Source organism: Stigmatopora argus, chromosome 17 (assembly GCF_051989625.1).
Source record: "Stigmatopora argus isolate UIUO_Sarg chromosome 17, RoL_Sarg_1.0, whole genome shotgun sequence".
Lineage (NCBI taxonomy): Eukaryota > Metazoa > Chordata > Actinopteri > Syngnathiformes > Syngnathidae > Stigmatopora > Stigmatopora argus.
The window spans coordinates 4696069-4719258 of NC_135403.1; the positions used below are offsets into that span (position 1 = coordinate 4696069).

The 23190-nt window shown below is 37.5% G+C and overlaps 2 protein-coding genes across 2 annotated transcripts; both read left to right on the top strand.

Moving 5' to 3' along the window:
* Positions 1-1224: 1224 nt before the first annotated feature.
* Positions 1225-4427, top strand: gpr141 (G protein-coupled receptor 141). Its single transcript, XM_077624693.1, has 2 exons — positions 1225-1302; positions 2151-4427. Exons 1-2 carry the CDS (start codon positions 1291-1293, stop codon positions 3048-3050), a joined length of 912 nt encoding a protein of 303 aa, XP_077480819.1. The 5' UTR covers positions 1225-1290; the 3' UTR covers positions 3051-4427.
* Positions 4428-4740: 313 nt separating this feature from the next.
* Positions 4741-22808, top strand: hnf4g (hepatocyte nuclear factor 4, gamma). Its single transcript, XM_077624304.1, has 11 exons — positions 4741-4876; positions 13799-13964; positions 14120-14214; positions 14695-14801; positions 14874-15023; positions 16416-16503; positions 18057-18209; positions 19761-19810; positions 19945-20131; positions 20555-20674; positions 20771-22808. Exons 1-11 carry the CDS (start codon positions 4846-4848, stop codon positions 20890-20892), a joined length of 1269 nt encoding a protein of 422 aa, XP_077480430.1. The 5' UTR covers positions 4741-4845; the 3' UTR covers positions 20893-22808.
* The last annotated feature ends 382 nt before the right edge of the window (positions 22809-23190 follow it).

Genomic DNA, 23190 nt, shown 5'->3' on the forward strand with positions numbered 1-23190 from the left:
TCTTGGTTTTTAACTATTTTAAAATAAAAATGGACACAACACAAAAACACTTAAGGTCATCAAAAGTAATAAAAATTTAGCACAGAGATGTATTAGTAATGCGGATCCATATTTACTTACATGGTATCGCATCAATGATAAAATTTACAGTATTGCACAGTATTAATTCAAAGCACATGCAACACAGTGAATTACCCGGAGGAAACCCACTCAGGCCCAGGGAGAACATGCAAACTCCACACAGGTGGACCAACCTAGATTTGAACCCAGGACCACAGAACTGTGAGGGCAACGCGCTAACCACTCGTCCACCAGGCCGCCGATAAATATAGTAAATATTTAAAATACATTTTAAAGGGGCATCAGTTCATGTGCAAGAGGCATTAGGTTCCATTGTGCATTAAAACCCAATTTCGGATGAGTTTCTAGTTCGAGGTTACAAACCTTGATATCTAATACCTGATTTTCAGGCTTAATTTGAATCAGACAAAGTGAAAGGAGCAAAATTATGGGATGGCATTAAAAATCTTAAAAAACATTAACATCTTAGAAAATGTTATTGGAACGGTAATGCTGTGGTTAACATTGCCAGGATACATTACATTTCAGTAATTTGGATGCAATTTAATGATTTCAATTAAGTGTTTCAATCCTGGCATTACAATGAGCAGCCTTCTTACTGTTTGTCGAATTGTCAGTCATCTTACCACATCTCTCACTTCTCTTTTGACATACTTTCGTATAGCACCTCTGACTCCCTCGACTTCCTTTATTTTACTTATATATTTTAGATGTGCCTTGGATTATTTGTATTGAATGTACACCTGAGGGATGATAAAAACACTTTCACACACAAATCATGTCAGGCTGATCAAGATGAATAAATGATGACCATAGATGGAACATATTACTCACCCATTTATATTTTTAGCTGAAATGAAAATAATGCACAATTTTATATGTATTTTCATTGTCAGCTATTGATGGAACAAAAAAATAAAATGCAATAATTTAATTTTACAATAAAGAAATGCAAATAAAGAGCCTCTATTAGATGATAGTTCTTTTACACCTTGCATTTACTGTAAGAGTAGGTGTGACATTTTGCTCTGCTCTGTGGAGGAGGAAGCTGTCAGTTTTTGGATTGCAGTGGTTGTAATGAAACAGACAGACCACAAAACCAGAAAAGAAAAAAATCTCCGTGATATCTTCTTTGTTATAACAGGCAAGCACTCATTTCATTCGAGCGGCGGAGGATACAAACACGGACACCTTGTGCTTTAATTCCCGATGTATCTAAAGGTACATTTTTTATTCTACTCACACAAATGAGAAAATTAATTGTAAATTAAACTACACAGCAGAATATGTTTATTCATATGTTTTTTAACAACATAACTGGTAACTTGTATGCAATGTTATGTATAATTCAATTTTGGATCTAAATTATGAACTGCTGGATTCAAGATTCAGTGCATTCAAGATTCATCATCTGCAATAGCTAATTGAGTCTAAATACAGTAATCACAAATGTGATTTTGAGAAAAATGCTGTTCTTGTTTCTTATTCATTTTGCTGAAGTATGCAAAACAACACAACTTAAAAAATCTTTTTTGATTGATAATCCAAACGATTGAATATTTGGTGTTAAATCAACTGTATAGAAACATTTAGCCAGATGACTTTATTTTCACTTTGTAGAGTTCAATTTGATCAGGAATGTATATCATATGCACCTACATCTAATGCTGTTTTTTTTTGTCCATGAAGTAAAAATACCCTCCAACTATAAGTATGATGCTCTACAATTCGGTCATTTTTTTAAATTGACATTTTTTGTGGCGACATGTTGGCTTTAGTTACTGTCCGTTTTCATGATCTGGCCAACCTTATGTTAGTTTTCCCATGTACTAAAGCTTACCCCCAAGTCTCCAAAACATTATTTAACATTTTTTTTTTTGACAAATCAACAATGAATATAATGCCATTGTTGTTATGACCAGATTGCCCGCAGAAGTCTATTTTTCACTTTGCTCCAAATTAGACAAAGGCCTTCATCGCAGTACACTGTTATTAAAGTTATCCATATCTTGTGTACTTAACATCTATCTTTAGCCACTAATCTTTATTCCCCTTCTATCCTTTCTCAGATGGATTCAACACCAATAAACATGAATTCCACTGTAACCACAGATGCCCCAAATGAAAGCAAGGATGATGAGGAGGAGTACCATACTCTTCTGACTGTCATATATACAGTTGTTTTGCTTGTCGGCACCGCTAGCTTCAGTATAACTCTCTACTTCATGAAGTTGAGGACATCATCCTCCACCTCCATTGCTGTTATCAACCTCATCTTCGCACACTTGATCTTCCTTCTCACTGTGCCATTTAGGATCTATTATCATGTGACTGGGCACTGGCAACTTGGCCTGCCCTTTTGCAAAGTGGTCAGCAGCATGGTCCACATTCACATGTACATATCTTTTGGCATATATGTAGTCATCCTCATCACACGCCTCTTGGTGTTTTACCACAATTCAGAGCAGCTAGCATCTCCACGCAAGATTTACCCGCAAGTTGCCAGTGCTGTTGTATGGTTGATTGTGCTTACCATTGTCACCTGCATAATCACTTTTACCTATGGTACTTCCGGCACGGGAAATAGTAAACGGTGCTTCAAATTTGGCAATGACATCAATCATATTTTCAGGGTGATCAACTACATCATCAGTACTTTGTTCATAACAGTGGCCATTTTACTGACCGGTCTCCAGGTCAATGTCTTGTGGCTTCTATACAGGAAGCATCAGCAGTGTTGCACAGTACAGCAGGAGTTTGGGGCTCAACAGAAGAGTCTGAACTTCGCCCTCATCATGGTGGTGTGCTTCATTCCATACCACATATTTCGACTGTATTACTTGCAACACACTGAACTGCAAAATCTCAATGAAGTGTTCTTGAGCTTAACCACCTTTAACTGTGTGGACATGCTCACTCTTTTTGGTAGAAGGACATTCTTAGTGTGCTTCCCAGGAAAGGCTATTTAATCATATATCCAGCAAATTTGAAAAAAAAATGGTTAATAAGACAATCAGTTGCTCTTTCGTATGCGTCCAACCTTTAGTTTACCTCCTCATTTGTTATTTTTCTTGTCCTAATCAGAGTCTATGGATCGGTGTTAACAAAGTACATACGAATTTGCGTTGGTAAATATTGAACAGTTTTGAAAAAAGTTGTTTTTTTATACATCACACGACACAACATAATAATGGCCCCGAGGGAGAGTAAAGTCCCAAATTTGGTGATTTAGGTTTTTGTTTTTCGGACACCCTCACAGAAGAGTAAGCATAACGGCAATGTTTGGGTAAAAGGTACTGAAAAATATTGTGGAATGGAAAAGGGTCACATTAATACAATTAATTACATATAAATTTACTTCAAATATTAAATAGATTGCCTGTAAAGCATAACAGCTAATGATGAGCTTTTAGAAGAACAGAGCAGAAGAGTTACTTAAACAGTATACATTGCATTAAAGAAAACAAAAGGATAAAAAAATATGCTTATTGTCTTTATTTTATTTTATTATGAAATTATCAGATTATTACACTTGTATGGTTGTCCAAAAAAATCTTTAAAATTCTTGTCACTTTGAGAATTCACACAGTCAGTTCTGAAAACATTTTGTAAATGCTGACTAATGTGCAAAGAGAAGTTAATGGAGAAATGTCCGCTATTGCGGCTTTTTTTCTCTTGCCTCATGTGTTGAACCAATATCTGAGATGTTGCAGCTGCACTGTAGTCTAATCGTTTTATGTATCTAAAATGAATAACAGTTGTGAACATGAATGAGATCATGAATATTTGTGACCTGCTTCTTTCTTGCATCTAAATTATGTTATTTTACATATACATGTTTACTTAAGTAATGATAAGTTTCTTGAGCCTTACAACTTTTTCTGAGGACGTGATACATATCGTATTGTCCCGACCCTAATGAGGATAAAGCGGTTCAGAAAATTTCTTTATATAATTTTTTTTTCATTTGATTTGTATTGCTCTTATGATACTCCACTGTCTTAATGTTCATCTAGCATGTCTTGTTCCATATATGTATGGTGTTTTTGTTTTAAGGACCACAATGGAAATAAGTATACATTGTTAGACGTTACATTTTAGCATCTGACTCCAAAGACATAGTTTTAGCCACGTTTATGGTATTCTTACCTTTATTGATATTACTTTATTATTGTATGGTTGGATGTGCTGTCACAGAATAAACTCAATCAAGCAACCGAACAGGCATAATCTCAATATTTTTTTTGGTTTATTTGTATTTAAAGATTATGTACAATAAGTTTCAGTTTTGACTACCACCACACAACTGGTATCTTAAATGTGTACTGGTCAATAAAAAAAAATGAAAACAATGAACAGCAGGCTGTCTTTTAAAAAAAGGGAGCTTGACACTCTTGAGAATGAGAAATAAATTGTTACTTTTTCACCATTACCATGTGAAACATTACCTCAACTCATTTGGGCTCTCTTACCTTGGAGGCTTTGCTTGACTCCCGCGCATGCACACAAACACTCACAACAGGTGATCCCTCTCCTTTTAGATTTTATGGCGCTTGGGTTACTGTTTAACATCCCCACCCATCTTTGAGTTTGTTTAGTAAATCGATCTAATGGCAGGGCTATAGTGGTGCCATTCAATGAGTCGCTCCATGAATTATAGTGTAGTCGTCTCTCCAAACTTCACTTTCTAAAGTTTATGTACACTCAACACGGTCAGCCTCTCTTAGTTGGACTTGCTCCCCGACAAAGTACAAGCCTGGATAAATGCACATCCCTGACAGGAATAGAAATACAGGTAAGTGACACTTACAAAAAAGAAGTCAAAACATTGAAAGAAATCAAAAGAGGTGCATATAGTTCTGAATTACACCCTGGGTAGTGTGATTTTGTATTTAATAGTTGGTAATAGACAATAATGGTCACTTAAAAGCTTCACCTTGATGTTTTCACGTTTAGTGGGGCAATGCTGTTAGCTCACAGTATTTTTCTTTTGCAAAAGCAAACAGATGAACAGCGTGTGCTGTAAAAAGCATGTGATATCTTACTTTTGTACTCGCTTGAGAATATACAGATTTTAGCAACAGTGGATTAGTAACGAATTTATAACTTAATTTTTGACAGTATTTTATAGAATCCTATGCGTTGTTCTAACCACACAATTGAATGGGATCTGGTAAATAATAGTTATGAGAGATGTTTTTTATATTGTGTCTTTTTCATCAAAATATTGGAAGTAGTGATAACTGCATTGTGGGCTGAATGGACATTGCTACAAACAGCAACAACCATGAGGGATGTCCCCTGTGATTGGCTGGCAAACAATTCAGGGTGTCCCCCACTTACTGCCCAAAGTTGGATGGGTTAGGCTCCAGCACTCTCGTGACCTTTTTGAGAATATTTGATATTAAGGTCAAATTTATATAGCATTTGTACTAAAACTTATGTGCAGGTGTACCTACATTTTCATTATGTTACATAAATTTAATTATTGGTATTCATGACAATTCATTTTTTTTTTACATTTGTGACTTGAATGGTGAACATACAAACAACAGATTTTCATTATTGTGTGTGTTTTTTATTATTATTATTGAATGTACTGCAATTGCCTGGAAACCAATTCAGGGTGTTCTCTGCCGGCAGTCGTAGTTAGCTAGGATAGGCTCCAGCACCCCCCGCGACCCTTGTAAGGATAAGTGGTATGGAAATTATCGCGTGTGCTACAGCATGCTAATATTAGCACAAAAAATGCACCCAAATAAAAGAAGATAGTTTTGTTTTGTTTTTCTTATTAAAGAACATTCATTCATTTCCTCCACGGCTTATCATCATGAGGGTGCCGGAGTCTTTGCTGACCAACTATGTCCAGGAGGTTGGGTAGACCGTGAATGGTTTGCCGAGGCACAGTGAGATAAACAACCATTTACGCCTTAACCATATAGGAACAGTGTTGGAGAATTCAATCAGTCAACCATGCATGTTTTGGGATGTGGGAGAAAACCCATGCAGGCACAGGGAGAACAAGCAAGCGGATTTGCTGTCCATCATGAAGCCTTGTAAAATGCTTTCTACTTGGAAATACTGGATGTACAGTGTTTGTGTTAGGATTACGTTATAGTTCTGTACTATGTCTGCAGCAGTGCCAGTTGACTGAACCAACCTTAGCTCAGCATTCAATGAAACGGTATTAATGAGTTAAATGTCAAATGAAACCTGGATATTTTGGTGCTGCTAGGTAGTATCAATGCAAACACACTCGTATCAGATTAAAATATATGGACAATTTAAGACACTAAAATAATGAACATTTCAGGTGCAAATTGTCTAACAATGGAGTGAGTTAATGCAACCAAACCAAGGTTTCCACACAGGTTCCTATTGACTTCTATGTGATTGTCATATGTAGCTTGTTGCATCTGTAGTATTGTGCTTTTCTTTTAGTGTATGTGGTGCAGAATGCCAGCATTACCAAATGTCTGCAAAAACACATCAGGATTGTATTCTTATTCTCATTTTCTCAACCGCTTTATCCTCATTAGGGTCGCGGGGGTTGCTGGAGCCAATCCCAGTTATCTCCGGGCCAGAGGCGGGGACACCCTGAATCGGTGGCCAGGGCACGAGGAGACGGACAACCACGCACACTCACACCCATACCTAGGGGCCATCTAGAGTTTCCAATCAGCCTACCATGCATGTTTTTGGAATGTTGGAGGAAACCGGAGTACCCGGAGAAAAGCCACGCAGGCCCGGGGAGAACATGCAAACTCCACACAGGTGAACAGACCTGGATTTGAACCCACGACCCCAGAGCTGTGAGGCTGACGTGCTAACCACTCAATCCGACGAGTCGCTTGGACTGTAAATACCCTATCAGAATTACAAAACAAAAAAACAAAAAAAACCTCTTATAAATGCATAAGACACATTCTTGTGCACCGCAAACACATTCTGCTTATGTGGTGTTCTACATTATGCTGATGGAATTGAGGCATGAATCTATTCCCATACAGACCACTTACCAGCAGTGTATTTTTGTAGAATTGTCCATTAAATTAATTCTCATATATAAGTTGCGCTGGAGAAACTAAAAACAAACTATGAAAGACTGTAAATTAAAATCTGAACATGCAGTAGTATCATGGGTAAATCCTGACTCCTTTAAATGTATTGTTTTAGTGGCCTCAATATAATGAAAAGTGCATTTTTACTCTAAAAAAATGTGATGAGTCAGGAGGACTGGATGACTGAACCTAACTCCAGGTTAAAATGTAATCCACACCCGTCTGTCACCTCTCACTGGGTTAGAGTTGCTTATTGTAAGCAAGCAATAATGCTTTACATATACGTTACCTTGTATGAAATATGAATCCATATCCATTTGTACCTGGCGGCCCAGCGGATGAGTGGTTAGTACGTAGGCCTCATAGTTCTGGGGTCCTGGGTTCGAATCCAGGTCAGTCCACCTGTGTGAAGTTTGCATGTTCTCCCTTGGGCCTGGGTGGGTTTCCTCCAGGTACTCCGGTTCCCTTCCACATTCCAAAAACATGCATTGTAGGCTGATTGGAGACTCTAAATTTCCCCTAGGTATGACTGTGAGTTTGAATGGTTGTTCGTCTCCTTGTGCCCTGCGTTTGGCTGGGCACCAATCCAGGGTGTCCCCTGCCTCATGCCTGAAGTCAGCTGGGATAGGCTCCAGTACCACCCGCAACCCTTGTGAGGATAAGTGGGTCAGAAAATAAATGAATGAATCTCTGCTGAGGCGGTATGGTTAATGTGTCTAATCTAATTATGTTCAGGATGAGCCCCAAAATTAGTATTGTTGTAATGCTTATAAGTAAAGTCCAGAAACTGTAATGAAATTAACTATAAGGAAAAAGTGAAAATCACATTTATATATATATATAAATATTTCACTTTTTCCTTATAGTTAATTTCACTACTGTTTCTGGACTTTACTTGTAAGCATCACAACAATACTAATTTTGGGGCTCATCCTAAACATAATCAGAACAGACACATTAACCACTCGTCCGCCATACCGCCTCATATATATATATATATATATATATATATATATATATATATATATATATATATATATATATATATATATATATATATATATATATATATATATATAAATGTGATTCTCACTTTTTCCTTATAGTTAATTTCATTACTGTTTCTGAACTTTACTTGTAAGCATTACAACAATACTAATTTTGGGGCTAATCCTGAACATAATTAGATTCTGTTCTCTCAGTTGAGGCAAACTTTATGAAATAATGCTAAAAACAAGCTCTTATTTTCTTTCTTTTAGTTCCGAGACACCCACTTTTGTTCTTCTTTCTTAACACTTTTCTATTAATTTCCCTCCATATTTTGGTTTTCTTTCATTTGTGTTTCTATTTAAAAATACACATGTGAAACGCAACTTAATTTTCTTCATGAAGCTAAGGCACAAATGAAAGCTTTACCATAATTGTTTAAAGTGGAGAAAATTAATGCACCCCAGTTTTCATGCTGCTGGTCACACTTATGATCGTGGTTGTAGTTTTGTATTATATAGAACCTAAATTTTTTACCTCTGGGACCACAAAGTCAGTACAGGTCTATGATTTATATCGAGTATCCGCCCATAGTGTGTTTCATCTGCTCTGTGATTTCTGCTTTATTGTTTGTCCTTTTATTTTTGAATTTTGTTTAGCTCCCTTACCACCATACTGTAGAATATATTGTTCTAACAGTATATTTTATAATCTAAATATTATAATGTCTAGTCAACATCATCTATTGAACAAGCTTTAGAAGTAAATTACTACTGTATTTTCCGGACTACAAATCACACTTAATTTCATAGTTTGGCCTGCAACTAATACTCAAGTGTGACTTATACATGTTTCCCTGCCTGGTGCCCAAAGTGAGCTGGGATAGGCAACCAGCAAATAACATTTAGATGGGGTGTGATCGCTAAGATGAATCTGTGTTCAAAGTAAAACTTTATGAAGAGAGTGTGTGTTTGTGAAAGGCTTTAATGGACTTATCAGTGTTTGTCTCGTTCAAAGAGTTCCTTTATAGATCATATCTGCTGACGTGGTGCAGGTATTACTCCACTATCGATTAGATTAGGTATGGAGCACACACTAACCCAACATATTACACTATCAATAAAGCTATGCATATCCTCATGCCTTTGAACAGATCTTGTAAAAATTCGAAGTTTGAGCAAAGGAAACTAAAATCAAATGACATCCATTTTATACTCTTGGAAAAAAATGTTCTGTTCCCTTTTCATTACAAGTGCAATTGAGAGGAGAGATAAGTATTGTACAATAAAGTGAAAAGTGTTTGTCACAGCTCCTCCTTCTCACCTTGTTCACCGACCAATCACCAGAGATCATAGATCTTTTATTAAGGGATCTCCCATGTCATCTCTGAGATATTTGATAAAGTGGTGACAAGCTACTAGAAGGAAACAAAGGACAAATGAAGAAACCGTGTGTGAAAATAACGTGTGAATATCCAGCTGTTGCTCAGAGTAAATGTTTACTAGATATGGAAGTTGCCAACTATTGTGACTGTTTGGACCCTTCATACAGCACATTGGGCTTTGACAATGCTGATGTACTTTATGGAAGTGGAGGTAAGTGTTTACAGACAATGGAATTGAGCTACTTTGTTTGAAATGAGGGGCAGTACATTTCTGCCCCTCAAGATGTAATCCTCATTCAGGAAAGTAGTTTGTGCACTATACTGGAGGTGGTAGTACATTTTAGGGCCTAGACCAGATATATTGCATTCAAGGCCACGTGTCAATGGTTTATAACAAGGTACTAATTAAATGTTCTGTCCAGGACTCGAGCAATGCACTTGTTTTTTTAGGTTAAACAACACATCTGCGGTTAATTATGAAGAAGGAAGGCCTTGATTACAATGGCAAAAGCATTTTTATTTGCTTTTTAATTACGACCAGCCAAAAAATCTTTGATAATGCAAAACTTTTCTTTGCATGAACAATTTCTACTTATTGTGCCAAGATATACTAAAAAAATGACATGCTTGTAAATTGGATACAGCGGTAAATGTGACTTTAGAAAGAAATCAGTCAGATACAAATTTTTATATTATCTTTTTTTTTTAACATTAGAAGGCTGAAGAGAAAACTCCAAGTCGAAATTTAGCAAAATAAATGGAGACATGCAGTATGTAAATTGCAGAAGAAAAGTTCTGGCTAAGGTGTGGTGTATGAAATGGAAGTAAAACGGTAGGTTGTACAGCACATTTATTAAATAAATGAAGACTTTTACATTATTGATAATGAAAAAAACCTGCTTACTTTTCATGTTGTGCATGTAAATTTTTTGTCGTTGGTTGTTGTTATGAATTAAGTTTGCAAACATGATGAGAAGATAAGAGAAAAGGGCAGAAAAATAAAAACATGGATGTTAATAAAGCTGAAACAAGTTAAGTAGTAATAGCATGTATAAGTAATACAAATGTTTTATTGACTAGTAACTTTCTTCCTTTTGTTAGTCCAGCATACATAATGATAAAAAGGAGAAAAATTGACGTATTTTAATGCTTTAATTGGGGTGGCAGATAGCCAGATAATGATAATGAATATGGTGACAAAGTGCCATTGGCTATCATGGTAAGCAAAATGATAATGGTAATCACACTACAGAAACAAGGATATCAATAATAAAGTTTATTAGAGCCACTAAATAATTCCAATATTTTTAAGGAATCCACTTTGCTATTTCCTTTATCATAACACTTTCTGGTATACTGTATGTATATATATATATATATATATATATATATATATATATATATATATATATATATATATACACATACATACAGTATATATATATATACACAGTATATATATATATATATACAGTATATATATATATATATATATATATATATATATATATATATACAGTATATATATATATACAGTATATATATATATATATATATATATATATATATATATATATATATATATATATATATATATATATATATATATATATATATATATATATATATATATATATATACTGGTCTCCTCCCAAAAACATACTTGGTAGGCTGGTTGAACAATCTAAATTGCCCCAAGGTAAGAATGTGACCATTGGATGGGCTAGGCTCCAGCACCACCGCAACCCTTGTGAGGATAAGCGTTACGGAAATTGAATGAATGAATGAATGAATATCTATCTGAAATTTGTTCCATGTAGCCCTGTTTTAAAAGAAATCATACTCTCCCCACTGGTCATGCTAGTCATGATTTTTGTTGTAAACAAGTTTTGAGTGTATTCCTATTTTTTATCGACTTACTATAAATTATGAAGGCTAAATATATTGATTGCACGCAACCTACGTAGTAGTATATATGTGATTGTCTAGGCCAGTGTGAAAGCGCGTATGCATGTGTGAGCATGGAAAAAAATGGTGTAGATTTACCCTAGGATCACTATTACTTGTCAAAACTGGACATAAAGTCATTTTAAAAAATTCTGTCATAAAGTTATTTCTCAATACATTTCTTCATTCACCCACTTGCTCACTCAAGATCATCACAGGGGCACAAACAAGTTTTGTTTCAATAGTCAATGTTTATCTAACAGATTTATGGTAAAGTTTTGTTTCTACACTACGGCCTTTCTTTCTCCTGCTGCCTCATTGTTAAAGGTCTTAAATTAACACAAGTATTTTGATGATTCAAGCGCCTGCTCATTAAATTTTTAAATTTATGTCTTATGAAATATGCAGTGGGTCAAAAATGCAAGGCTGTATAGGTTTGTAAGCAATACAATTGCATTCTTCCATCACTGGGCGTCTTGTTACATGTCCAAGAAAGGCAAATGTATAGATTTTAACATTTTCTCAGTAATTGATTAATGAATTAAATAACAAGTTTGATTAGGTGTGAAATTTCTAAAAGTATTTTACAGTGTTTAGGATTTCAAAGGTATGGAACAAATCTACATAAGTGCCTGCAATAACCAATTGTTGTTAGTTAGAAGTTGTCACTGTAAATTTGCTAATACATCTCTGTTGAGGCGGGGCGGTCTGGTGACTGAGTGGTTGGCACGTTCGCCTGACAGTTCTGGTGTCCTGGGTTGGTCGATTCACCTATCTGGAGTTTGCATGTTCTCCCTGATCCCGCATGGGTTTTCTCTGGGTACTTCAGTTTCCTCCCACATGCCAAAAAGATGCATGGTAGGGTGATTGGACACTAAATTGCCCCTAGGCATGAGTGTGAGTGTGAATGATTGTCCGTCTCGTGCCCTGTGATCGGCTGAACAGTGATTGAGGGTGTTCCCTGCCTCGGGCCTGAAGTTAGCTGGGCTAGGCTCCAACACCCTCCGCGGCCCTTGGGAGGATAAGTGGGTCAGAAAGTGAATGAATGAATCTCTGTTGAGGCGGCCCGGCGGATGAGTGGTTAGTGCGTCGTTATCGTTCAGAGGTCGAGGGTTCGTTCCCAGGTCGGTTCTTACTGTGTGGAGTTTTCATGTTCAACCCAGGGTTTGGTGGGTTTTCTCTGAGTACTCTGGATTCCTCCCGCATTCCAAAAACATGCATGATAGGTTGGTTAAACACTCGTAATTGCCCCTAGGTATGAGTGTGAGTGTGAATGGTTGTCCGTCGCCTTATGCCCTGGAATAGGCTCCCCTTGCAACCCTTGTGAGGATAAGCGGTACAGAAAATGATTGAATAAATTGATAGTTCTAAAAATCATTTTTCGTTTTGCGGTTGAATTCCTTAACAAACAACTTGAAATAGTGTTAAATTTAAATGCGGTGTGATCACTAAGGTCAATCTGTGAATTTCAAAGTAAAATTTTATGAAGAGCGAGTGTTTGTGAAAGCCATTAATGACCTTTTTAGTGTTTGTCTCTGAGGATAAACGGTTCAGAAAATGACGTAATAAAAAAGGATCTCTGTAAAATCTTGTGAGTTGAACATTTGACAATTTAGTCCATGATACACTCAGTTATGATGTAAGCAATGCTAAATTGTATTTTGTTAATCTAAAATGACTACCTTAGATTAGCTCATTGTGTGTACTTTGTGATGATAGGACATAATTTAATCATTTATAAATGCCTTCCATTATTTTTTTTTTTGTTGGTTCAAAATTTTATTATTTTTTTAGTAAAATATGTGACTGGTGCCGTGACCGGACGTTTGGTCGCCAGACGTTTGGTCGCCGGACGTTTGGTCGCCGAACGTTTGGTCGCCAGACGTTTGGTCGCCCGGACGTTTGGTCACCCGGACGTTTGGTCGCTGGACGTTTGGTCGCCTGGGTGAATATAATTTTGAGAGCTGGTTTCAACAGTAGATATTTAGATATTAAACTCTCTCTCTCATGAATATACCTTTGAGAGCTGGTTTCAACAGTAAACTCTCTGTCATGTTGTCAAACGTCCGGCGACCAAACATCCGACGACCAAACGTCCGGGCGACCAAACGTCCGGGCGACCAAACGTCCGGGCGACCAAACGTCCGGCGACCAAACGTCCGAGTACCGACTGGTGCGACTTATGTGTTGTTTCCTCTTCAGTGTGCATATTTTGACTTATGCGGTAAATACTATAAACCTAAGGAACCTACAATACTATATGTAATTCTTGTATTTGCGTATGTCTGCTGTAATGCATTTTAATGTACAATATTTCCCTGTGTTATGTCTATTTCAGAGAGCATGCCAACAGAATCCAACTCATCTTGTTCGAATGGGGTTAACAGTAACTGTGCCATCTGCGGAGACAAAGCCACGGGAAAACACTACGGTGCCTCAAGCTGTGACGGTTGCAAAGGTTTCTTCAGGCGCTCCATACGCAAGAGCCATGTCTACACTTGCAGGTACACAAAAGGCAACATTTGCAACACCTATAAACAATATACGCAGGTGAATTCAGAATAACTGAAAATAAATATTTGAACATTTCTAGCATACACAATGCCGCACGTGTCCCTTCTTTTGCTTGCAAAGCTATATTCTTGCTCGTTGCGTGCAGGTTCAACAGACAGTGCGTGGTTGACAAAGATAAAAGGAACCAATGTCGTTTCTGCAGACTCAACAAATGCTTTCGAGCTGGCATGAAAAAGGAAGGTAAGCATGTTGCATTTTATTTTACATGACATTGCATGGTACAGTAATCTAACCCCAATTAAGGTCCTCACAATGAGATGTATTCAAATATTATAAATAAATGTATATTCCAAATGCGACGAACTAAAATGGGTCCAATTCTAAAATATGCATCAAAATTGTTGAATTTTTAAGGCTGTAAAATAGCTGATTATATCCATGTGTGTGTGTTTGTGTGAGTGTATGAGTACGTTTATGAGGGTTATAACCTTGGCAGGGTGTTTTATGACCCCTAATCATGGGTTATTCAAAGCTGTTGTTCTGGATTGCAACTGGTTAATGTTTGACTCCTCTTGCTGATGCAAGCCTCGATGACTATTCTCCTAAATATTAACTGCCTAACCTGCTATTTGATTGTATCTACAGTATGGCCCATCGGCACAAAAAGAAGTTCAGCAATTGCTTATTTAGTCCTTTCTCATACTGATTGGTCTGTTTTAGCTGTGCAGAATGAAAGGGATCGGATCAGTTCTAGAAGAAGTATTCCTGACCCTCAAGACCTTCCACCCATCACAGTTTTGGCTCAAGCTGAATCACTGTCCCAACAGGTGGTTATGCCACTTAAAAGCTCCTGAAGAAAGAGATAATCCAACCTGTTGTCAATTCCTGTATCTATCTAGATCACCACTCCAATTGGAATAGAAGACATAAGAGACCAAAAATCTGCCACTATTGGAGATGTGTGTGACTCTATGAGACAGCAGCTACTGGTTTTGGTCGAATGGGCCAAATACATTCCTTCATTTGGAGAACTACCACTGGATGACCAGGTATGGACTTTCCAATGTCTATCACCTTCCTCTCAATCAATGGAAACATTTACATCAACTGGTTTTCATTTTCATTTTCTCAAGAAATTCCAGCTGAATGCTGGTCATCACAAGCATAAGATCTATAACACAGATGATAAACTCATTTTGGTTTGCGATTTTTTAAATATAAAGTGAAAACCTTGTTTTAGCCAAATTCTACAACACAAATTATAGAATAAAATAATCAAGAAATTAAACCTAACAAAATTTGGGGTCCAAAATGTTTTGGGGAGACACCCTGCAACTACTGAGTGAATTCATGTGAGTGGGCATGTGACTACCCTTCTTATGTCACTCTTTCTTTTTCTGTACTATTTGTGAGGTCCCTGGCATTTTCAATGGACTTTTTACTTTTTTCTGAATATTTCTACGATATTAATAGTTACATATTGTTTTTGTGTGTGTGTGGGGGGGGGGCACTTACAGTATGAACTATTATTGTTAAAATATGTTGGGTGTATGTAGCGCAGAGTAGTACCCTGCATTTGGTTAATTAAAATTTGATGGGTGGGACCTACAATGTACTGTGATTGTGTAAGACAGATTTTCACATATTCCAGTGATCAAAATTTACAGGCTCCTATTGATTTTATGATATACTAACTGTACTCAATTAGGGAGAAATGTGCCTGTCAATGAAGTCAATAGGAAAAAGAAGAAATGCCCCTAAAAATTGTTCATGCTGCAAACGCTACACAAAAAATACATGAATTCAAAACTGTACCTCTGTACTTCACGTGGAAAAACATGAGGCAAATTAATTCATGTACTCTTTATTTTAATATATGAGAATGTTTTCCATACCACTTATCCTCACAAGGGTCCCAGAGGGTGCAGGAGCCTATCCCAGCTAACTATGGGCCAGCCATTCACACTAATAACTAGGGGCAATTTAGAGTGTTCAATCAGCCTACCATTGCATGTTTGTGGGATGTGAGAGCAAAATGCAGTACCCAGAGAAAGCCAAGCAAGCCTGAAAGAACATGCAAACTCCCCACAGGAATGTCCGGACCTGGGATCGAACCCTCGATGTCAGAACTGTGGGGCTGACGCGGCAACCACTTGGCCGCCGGGCTGCCTGTTGTATTCACAAAACTTGAAATTTTCACTAAGGACTTTACAGAATGAGCTAATGTAGCTCAACCAAACACCAATTGATTGTTAGATCCTCACGTGTCAAGTACTGGAAACTAAGTGATATTGGAAGTAATGCTTAACCAGAGAGTTATTACACTGTGCACTCTACCCTAGATATTTTCCAAACGTTACTAATGCAAGAACCACACTTGTATATTGTTGCATTGTTTGTGTTTGAATAGTTCTTTCTTTCTTTTAAACATTTTTCTCCAGGTGAGCTTGCTCAGGGCTCATGCAGGTGAGCACCTCTTACTGGGAGTGGCCAAAAGGTCAATACCGTTCAAGGACGTACTGCTTTTAGGTATGTGGCCACCAGAATGTCATCTTACTCTAAATGTGCTGCATTCACGTGATTTAGCGCTGAAATGTGATGACTGATTCAATATTGAGTTTACTGAGGAATGATTTACTAAAAGGGCTCTCTCTCTCTTTATGACTTCAAAAGGTTGAATTGCTGGGGTGTGTGGCAGCATCATACTTTAAACAGATTAGTCACCAACTACTTTGAAGCACACTAAACACCCTTTTCTCACCATCTCTCTTTGACCTTATGACTAATACTCAATGATCGGTTTTAAATCGAAATTGTGATTTTAGACAGCATTTTGTTAAAACCACCAAAAGCCCACATGTATTTTTTATATACTCTTGACAATCACTGTATACGTTGTGTTAAGTCACTTATTTGTCTGGGTAAGGCAGTGTAAGTCAAGGCACAAATACAATTCAACACAATTCTTGTTAATCGACGTATTTTACATCATTTTATATAGCCCACGACACAATTAAAAACAAAAAACAGTCAATTGAGAAATAAAAACAAAAACTGAGTTGAAGCTGCAGACTTTTTGCACCGGTGAATCGTAATATAACATAATCAAATTTAAATGAACTTTGATTACTATGCAGACACTCAAAAATAAGTTTAATCTAACCTTACACTAAACTTAATTATAATTTTGTTTTACATTTTTATACCATTCTTCCGGCCGGGTTGGCTCTGTTTGCCCCGCCTCCAACCTGACTTTTAGTATCGATAGGCTGTTTGCTGTTGTATTCCCTTCAAAATATTCCTAAAATTATGCACACAAATGTCCTCACAATAGGATAAAGCACGGCCACTTGCCAAAGGGAAGTAGTCTTGAATTAGCGATCGCTCCGCCAACAGGAGCTAACAGGCTAAGGGGGGAAAACACTGGGAAAAAAAGCAACGCTCCGCCCAGTGCTCACAGAGACATTACAAAGAGGGAGTTGCGACCAGAAATATTACACGAGGAGTTGCGGAGCCAGTGCCCCTGATGTTCTTATGAGCAGCCAACGAGAAGTTGTATATACCTTGTATTAGCGATCACTCCGGCATTCGCGCTGAGTGACGGAAAAAAAACACTGAAAAAAATGCAACGCTCCGCCCAGTGCACGTAGATATCTGTTATACATGAAAGAGATGCGGCAAAAAAGACAGTTTGCTACAATGATAAACAGCCTCTCATGTCTTGGCCACCTGGCTTTCTCGCATCTCGAAAATTTTCTTGTATCTAGAGATAATTATTTGCTCAAAATTTTGTGCTCGTACGTCGAGGTACCACTGACTGTACGTATGTATAGTGTCCTTGCATCATTACAATACATTAAATGTTTTGAAGGTATGCTAGAACTTTATTCCACTACATTATTAAATTTACACAGACTCTTAAGAAAATCTCAAATCCAAATGAAAGTTAATTAGATATTTTTCCTCAATTTGAGCCCCAGCCATGGCCATTCCTGGAATTGTTAAATATATCACCAACCCCACATAATTTAGTACCCCTAAACTTCCTGAATATGTGTATATCTATGTGTGTGTCTGTGTAGGAAATGGCTATGTGATACACAGAAACACTCAAGAGCCGGAGATCTGCCGGGTCGCTAACCGAGTTCTGGATGAGCTGGTCACACCTTTTCAAGATATTCAAATCGATGACAATGAGTATGCTGCACTCAAGGCCATTGTCTTCTTTGACCCTGGTAATTCACTAGGATTTACTATACTTATTTTATTCAGTCATTCATCTTCCATGCCACTTATCCGTACAATGCTCACAGGGGGTGCTGGGGCCTATCCCAGCCAACCACAGGCAGCAACCGGTGGACATCCTGCATTGGTTGCAAGGCAATTTTAGGCAACACAATAAAGCAGTCAATAACTTACTATCACACCATCACCGAGTGAGAATTAAACCCATACTGCCTCCATTGTAGTCAGTCAGAATTTTAATTACTAAGTTATTTTAAGTTATTAAGACTGTGTCTTTCTATCCTTGAGAAACCTACTATACTGCAAAAAGGGCAAAAACAAGGATTGGCCTTTGGTCTTTGCTCCAGATTAGTAAACACAACCTTCTCTATACGTAGATAGATTATTTCGCGGTTTCTACGGCCTACCCCAGCTAACTACGGGCACCAGGCGGGGAACACCCTGAATTGGTGGCCAGCACAAGGAGACGGACACCCATTCACACTCACATTCATACCAATGGGCAATTTAGAGTGCTCAATCAACCTACCCTGCATTTTTTGGGATGTGGGAGGAAAACGGATTACCCGGATAAAACCCACACACGCCTGGGTATAACATGCAAACTCCACACAGTGAGGACCCACCTTGGATTGAACCCTGGACTCCTGAACTGTGCATCATACCTGTTAACTCCAACCAATTGCTCCCCTTATAAATGATTGCACTTGCCCTTATTTTGCGATGATAAACCTTACAAACGTGGCACCTATTTACTCAATGCAAGACAGACAATGTAGAATTAAAACAAAGATAACTGTGTAAACAAGGTATTTTATTGACCAAATAACCAACAAACAATTCTTTCCCCCTTGCACTAAATTTAGTGTTGCTTAATTAGTTTCACAAATTAGTTTAATTTGCAACAAAGTAGTCAGAGTATCAGCTCCCATTGTCTTCCTATACTCTATGTATTTTCTTCACGAGGCTGAAAACTCTCTCGCTGAGAGTGAGGAAGGCAGAACAGAACTTTGTAAATCTCTTTCATCAATAAAAAGCACCAAGTCAGAGAACTGCTCAGCAGCCATAAATGGGATAATGTGCTCTGCAAGGAAATGGCAGAAGAGAATTGCTGCATTTGTGACTTTCTGGATGTCGCTGGTTGGTTTTGGTGTCGACCGGATCCTTGATTTCTTGTCTTCTTACTTGGCAATCCGTCCACACTAGCCGTATTTATACAACAATTCAAAATTATGTAGGTCTCTCGGTGTATGAAGGACTTTACTAATCATTTGACTTTAGGGTAGCATGCATGACACTGATATTAAGGTATAACAAATTAAATAATGAAAAAGTTGTGGCACACTAAAATATGCATAAAACCACATATGCATATCCCATTCATGAATTAAACCTTAATCCTGCTTTTTGTCCAGAATGAATCACTTAATCACTTCCCCTTCTATGCCCAATTCAGTACTTTATATTTTAAAAATCTTTATTTCTTCTATTTTTTTTAATTGTTATCATGTTATTTTTTAATATTCTCCCTCAATCTTTAGATGCAAAGTCATTGCGGGACCCTTCTAAGATCAAAGCTATACGTCTGCAAGTAAGTGCAACCAAAAACAATCATTTAGGTTTTTATTTTAATAATAACACACAAACCAACTGTTACTTTGCGTTTTCTTTTTATTCACAATGCAATATTCACCCTAAAAAGACATTTTGTCTTGTCGTTTGCAGGTCCAGATGGGTTTGGAAGACTACATTAATGACCGCCAATATGACTCGCGGGGTCGTTTTGGAGAGCTGTTACTCCTTCTACCCACCCTACAGAGCATTACCTGGCAAATGATTGAACAACTTCAGTTTGTAAAGCTCTGTGGTCTCGCCAAAATAGACAACTTACTGCATGAGATGCTGCTAGGAGGTAAAACTGGATGTCGACATAAAACTATGATCTAGTACTAAACTGAAAATGTAACTGTTTCACAATGGTGGATGTAGTTTTTTTCTTTATAATAACAAAAAAGCAAAAATAAGTACCAGTAGGAACATTTCACATAGTAAAGGATAAAAATAAAAATTCAAATCGTTGAGCAGCCTTAATTCAAATAAAAACAGGTTCAATATGTAAGTGAATTGTAGACCACCTATTCCATAACGATATGATGACGCTGATTGTACAGAAATCCATTAACAATATTTGTGGACATCAAACATAAATTTGAAATCTTCCATATCCCATAATGTAGTATAATTTGAAGTTAAACTCAAATTATAAGTAAATATGTTACAATCGTTAACCCCTCCTGGGGTTGCAATATGAGTTTATTGTTTATTTTCTGTCTAGGATTGACGTCGGAGAACACACACCTGCACCATCCAGTACACACACAGATGACTCAGGACCCTTTAACTGGACAGACTGTGCTCATCAGCACCATGCCTTTTACACACACTCAGCAGATAGGTATAGATGATTCACACAGAAGAGCAAATAATATTACAGTGGAAAAAATATAAGTCTTCATTTGAAAAAAGTCGCTCATTTTTGCTCTTCCTACAGCCTCACCAGACACCCCCATCCCATCACCTCCACAAGGTCAAGCCTCTGAGATATACAAACATTTTCCCCAGCCAATTTGTTCTCCAGCCAGTCCTTCACCCACAACACAGACAGACCCCTGACATGGGACCACTGTCTTATATTACATCATGCCTCCTGGTCTTAATCAAACTTTTTTTTATTTTTAAATTGATTCATTCATTTTTCAATTGGAAGCCACGATCTAAAATGTTGCAAGGTTAACTTCAATCTATTCAAGTTCAGGACCAAGTAAAAATATTTCGTCCAAAAGTTTTTGGAGAAAAAATAAAATAATAATGTAACTCTTTAATCTCATTTCTCATCTCATTTTCTGAACCGCTTTATCCTCACAAGGGTCGCGGCCAATGTTCCCTCTAAGCTGCGCGCATGCGCAATTGCGCACTACTCTCGTCTTTGCGCACAGCAAATCATATGGAGCGCACACAATAAAATCCCAATTTTTTTATTATTATTTTTTTAGCTGAGGACGACACGCGAACCACTCATTCGCCAGGCCGCCCATTCATAGATATTAATCATTACATTTTATTATTACTAAATCATTTATGTGTAGTAGACATGCACCTGCTTATAGCAGGTGTGTGCCCATAGCAAGCAATGATGATGTTGCTCACACCGGTACTCAGTGTGCTCAGGGGGGGTTGTCTTTCTGCCCAGACAAACAAAAAATTAGAGGGAACATTGGTCGCGGCGGGTGCTGGAGCCTATCCCAGCTGACTTCGGGTACGAGCCGGGGGACACCCTGAATCAATGGCCAGCCGATCGCAGGGCATGAGGAGACAGACAACCATTCACGCTCACACACGTGCCTATTTTGAATGTCCAACCAGCCTATCATGCATGTTTTTGGACTGTGGGAGGAAACCGGAGTACCCGGAGGAAAACCATGCAGGCCCGGGGAGAACATGCAAACTCCACACAGATGGACATGACCTGGATTTGAACCCAGGACCCCAAAGCCACCATGTAACTCTTTAATATAATTAAAAATGGTGGCCTGGTCAATGAGTGGTTGGCACATTTATCTCACAGTTCTGAGATCAAGGGTGCAATCCCTGGTTTGGACTTTCCTGGGTACCCCGGTTTCCTCTTACATCTCAAAATCATCCTTGGTAGGCTGAATGATTACTAAATTGCCCCTAGGTATGTGTATGAGCATGAATGGTTGTCTGTCTCCTTGTACCCTTTGAGTGGCTGGCCACCAATGCAGGATGTCCCCTGCCTGTTGCCCAGAGTTGGGTTGTATTGGCTCCAGCACCCCCCGCAGCCCTTATAAAGATAGGCGGTACGGAAAATGAGTGAATGAATATACTAAAAATAGCTATACAATGCTCAACCCAACCACTGCTAAATGACCTTACTATCAAAAGAAGGAATAGTATTTAAACTGTACAAAGAAAACAGTCTAAAATAATAAAAGCTTAAAATATGTTCATTTTTTAGATATTGTATGTTTTTTTTGCATATTTCAAAAATTGTGGGGTTATGTAAATAGTTTAAAAGTTTATCAGTTAACAATTTATTAAGTTGTTGATCAATAGAAATGTTGAAATCACTTCAATTAACATTGAAATTAATTATATATTTCCTGGAAAGCAATCAATTCATGTATATACGCTATGTAAATCAAAATGAGTATTTAATAAAAAAGAAAACTAAAACAATAGTTCTCATGTAGGGTTGTTGTTAGCGATTGGTTTTGTTATGTTTTTTTCCCCATGTGTAACCTGTCCCTCTGATTGCCCATTGAGTTCACCTGTCGTTTCTGGTGTGTCACCTGCTTGCTGCCTCTTGTGTGACCCAGGTGTTTCTGATTGTCTCATCAACCCATGTCTGTCTATTTAAACCCTGTGTATTTGTGAGTTCTTGTCAGATCACCTGCATTAGTTATGCTCATGTCCTCTCCGTCTGATTTGATTAGTATTTGATTTTGAGAGTCTTTGTTATTTTTTGAAAACCTCACCACATTTATTAAAGTTTTTCTTAGTGTACTCTACTCCCTGTCCTTTGCCTGCTTCTCCGCGTTTAGGTCCTAGCACGCTTCACGATCTGCAAAACCTCACAGTTGTCTGGTGTCAACTAAATATCTTTTCACTGCTATATAATATTGTCACACTGAGTTTTTTTAAAAATATTTTGGCTTCCTTTTTTTAATTGCTCTTGGTATGATGCAGTGCTTCATCACAACGAGTCACAATGAACATAATTCACTATAGCACTGACAGACTAAATATTTTTGTTTGATCGGGCTAATTGCTACAGTTATTGTAATGGAGTTTATATTAAATGAGGTGTCTGCTTAATTTATAGGGTTTGCTATGTTTATTATTACATCAAGTGTACCAATGTTTCACATTTCTTTTCCAATTAAAAGTAAA

Bases quoted from the DNA above. Each gene is read 5' to 3' on its own strand.
- hnf4g (XM_077624304.1), top strand. From the start codon at position 4,846: ATGCACATCCCTGACAGGAATAGAAATACAG. The intron at 13,965-14,119 runs GTACACAAAAGG...CGTTGCGTGCAG, and splicing joins AGCCATGTCTACACTTGCAG to GTTCAACAGACAGTGCGTGG. The intron at 15,024-16,415 runs GTATGGACTTTC...ATTTTTCTCCAG, and splicing joins AACTACCACTGGATGACCAG to GTGAGCTTGCTCAGGGCTCA.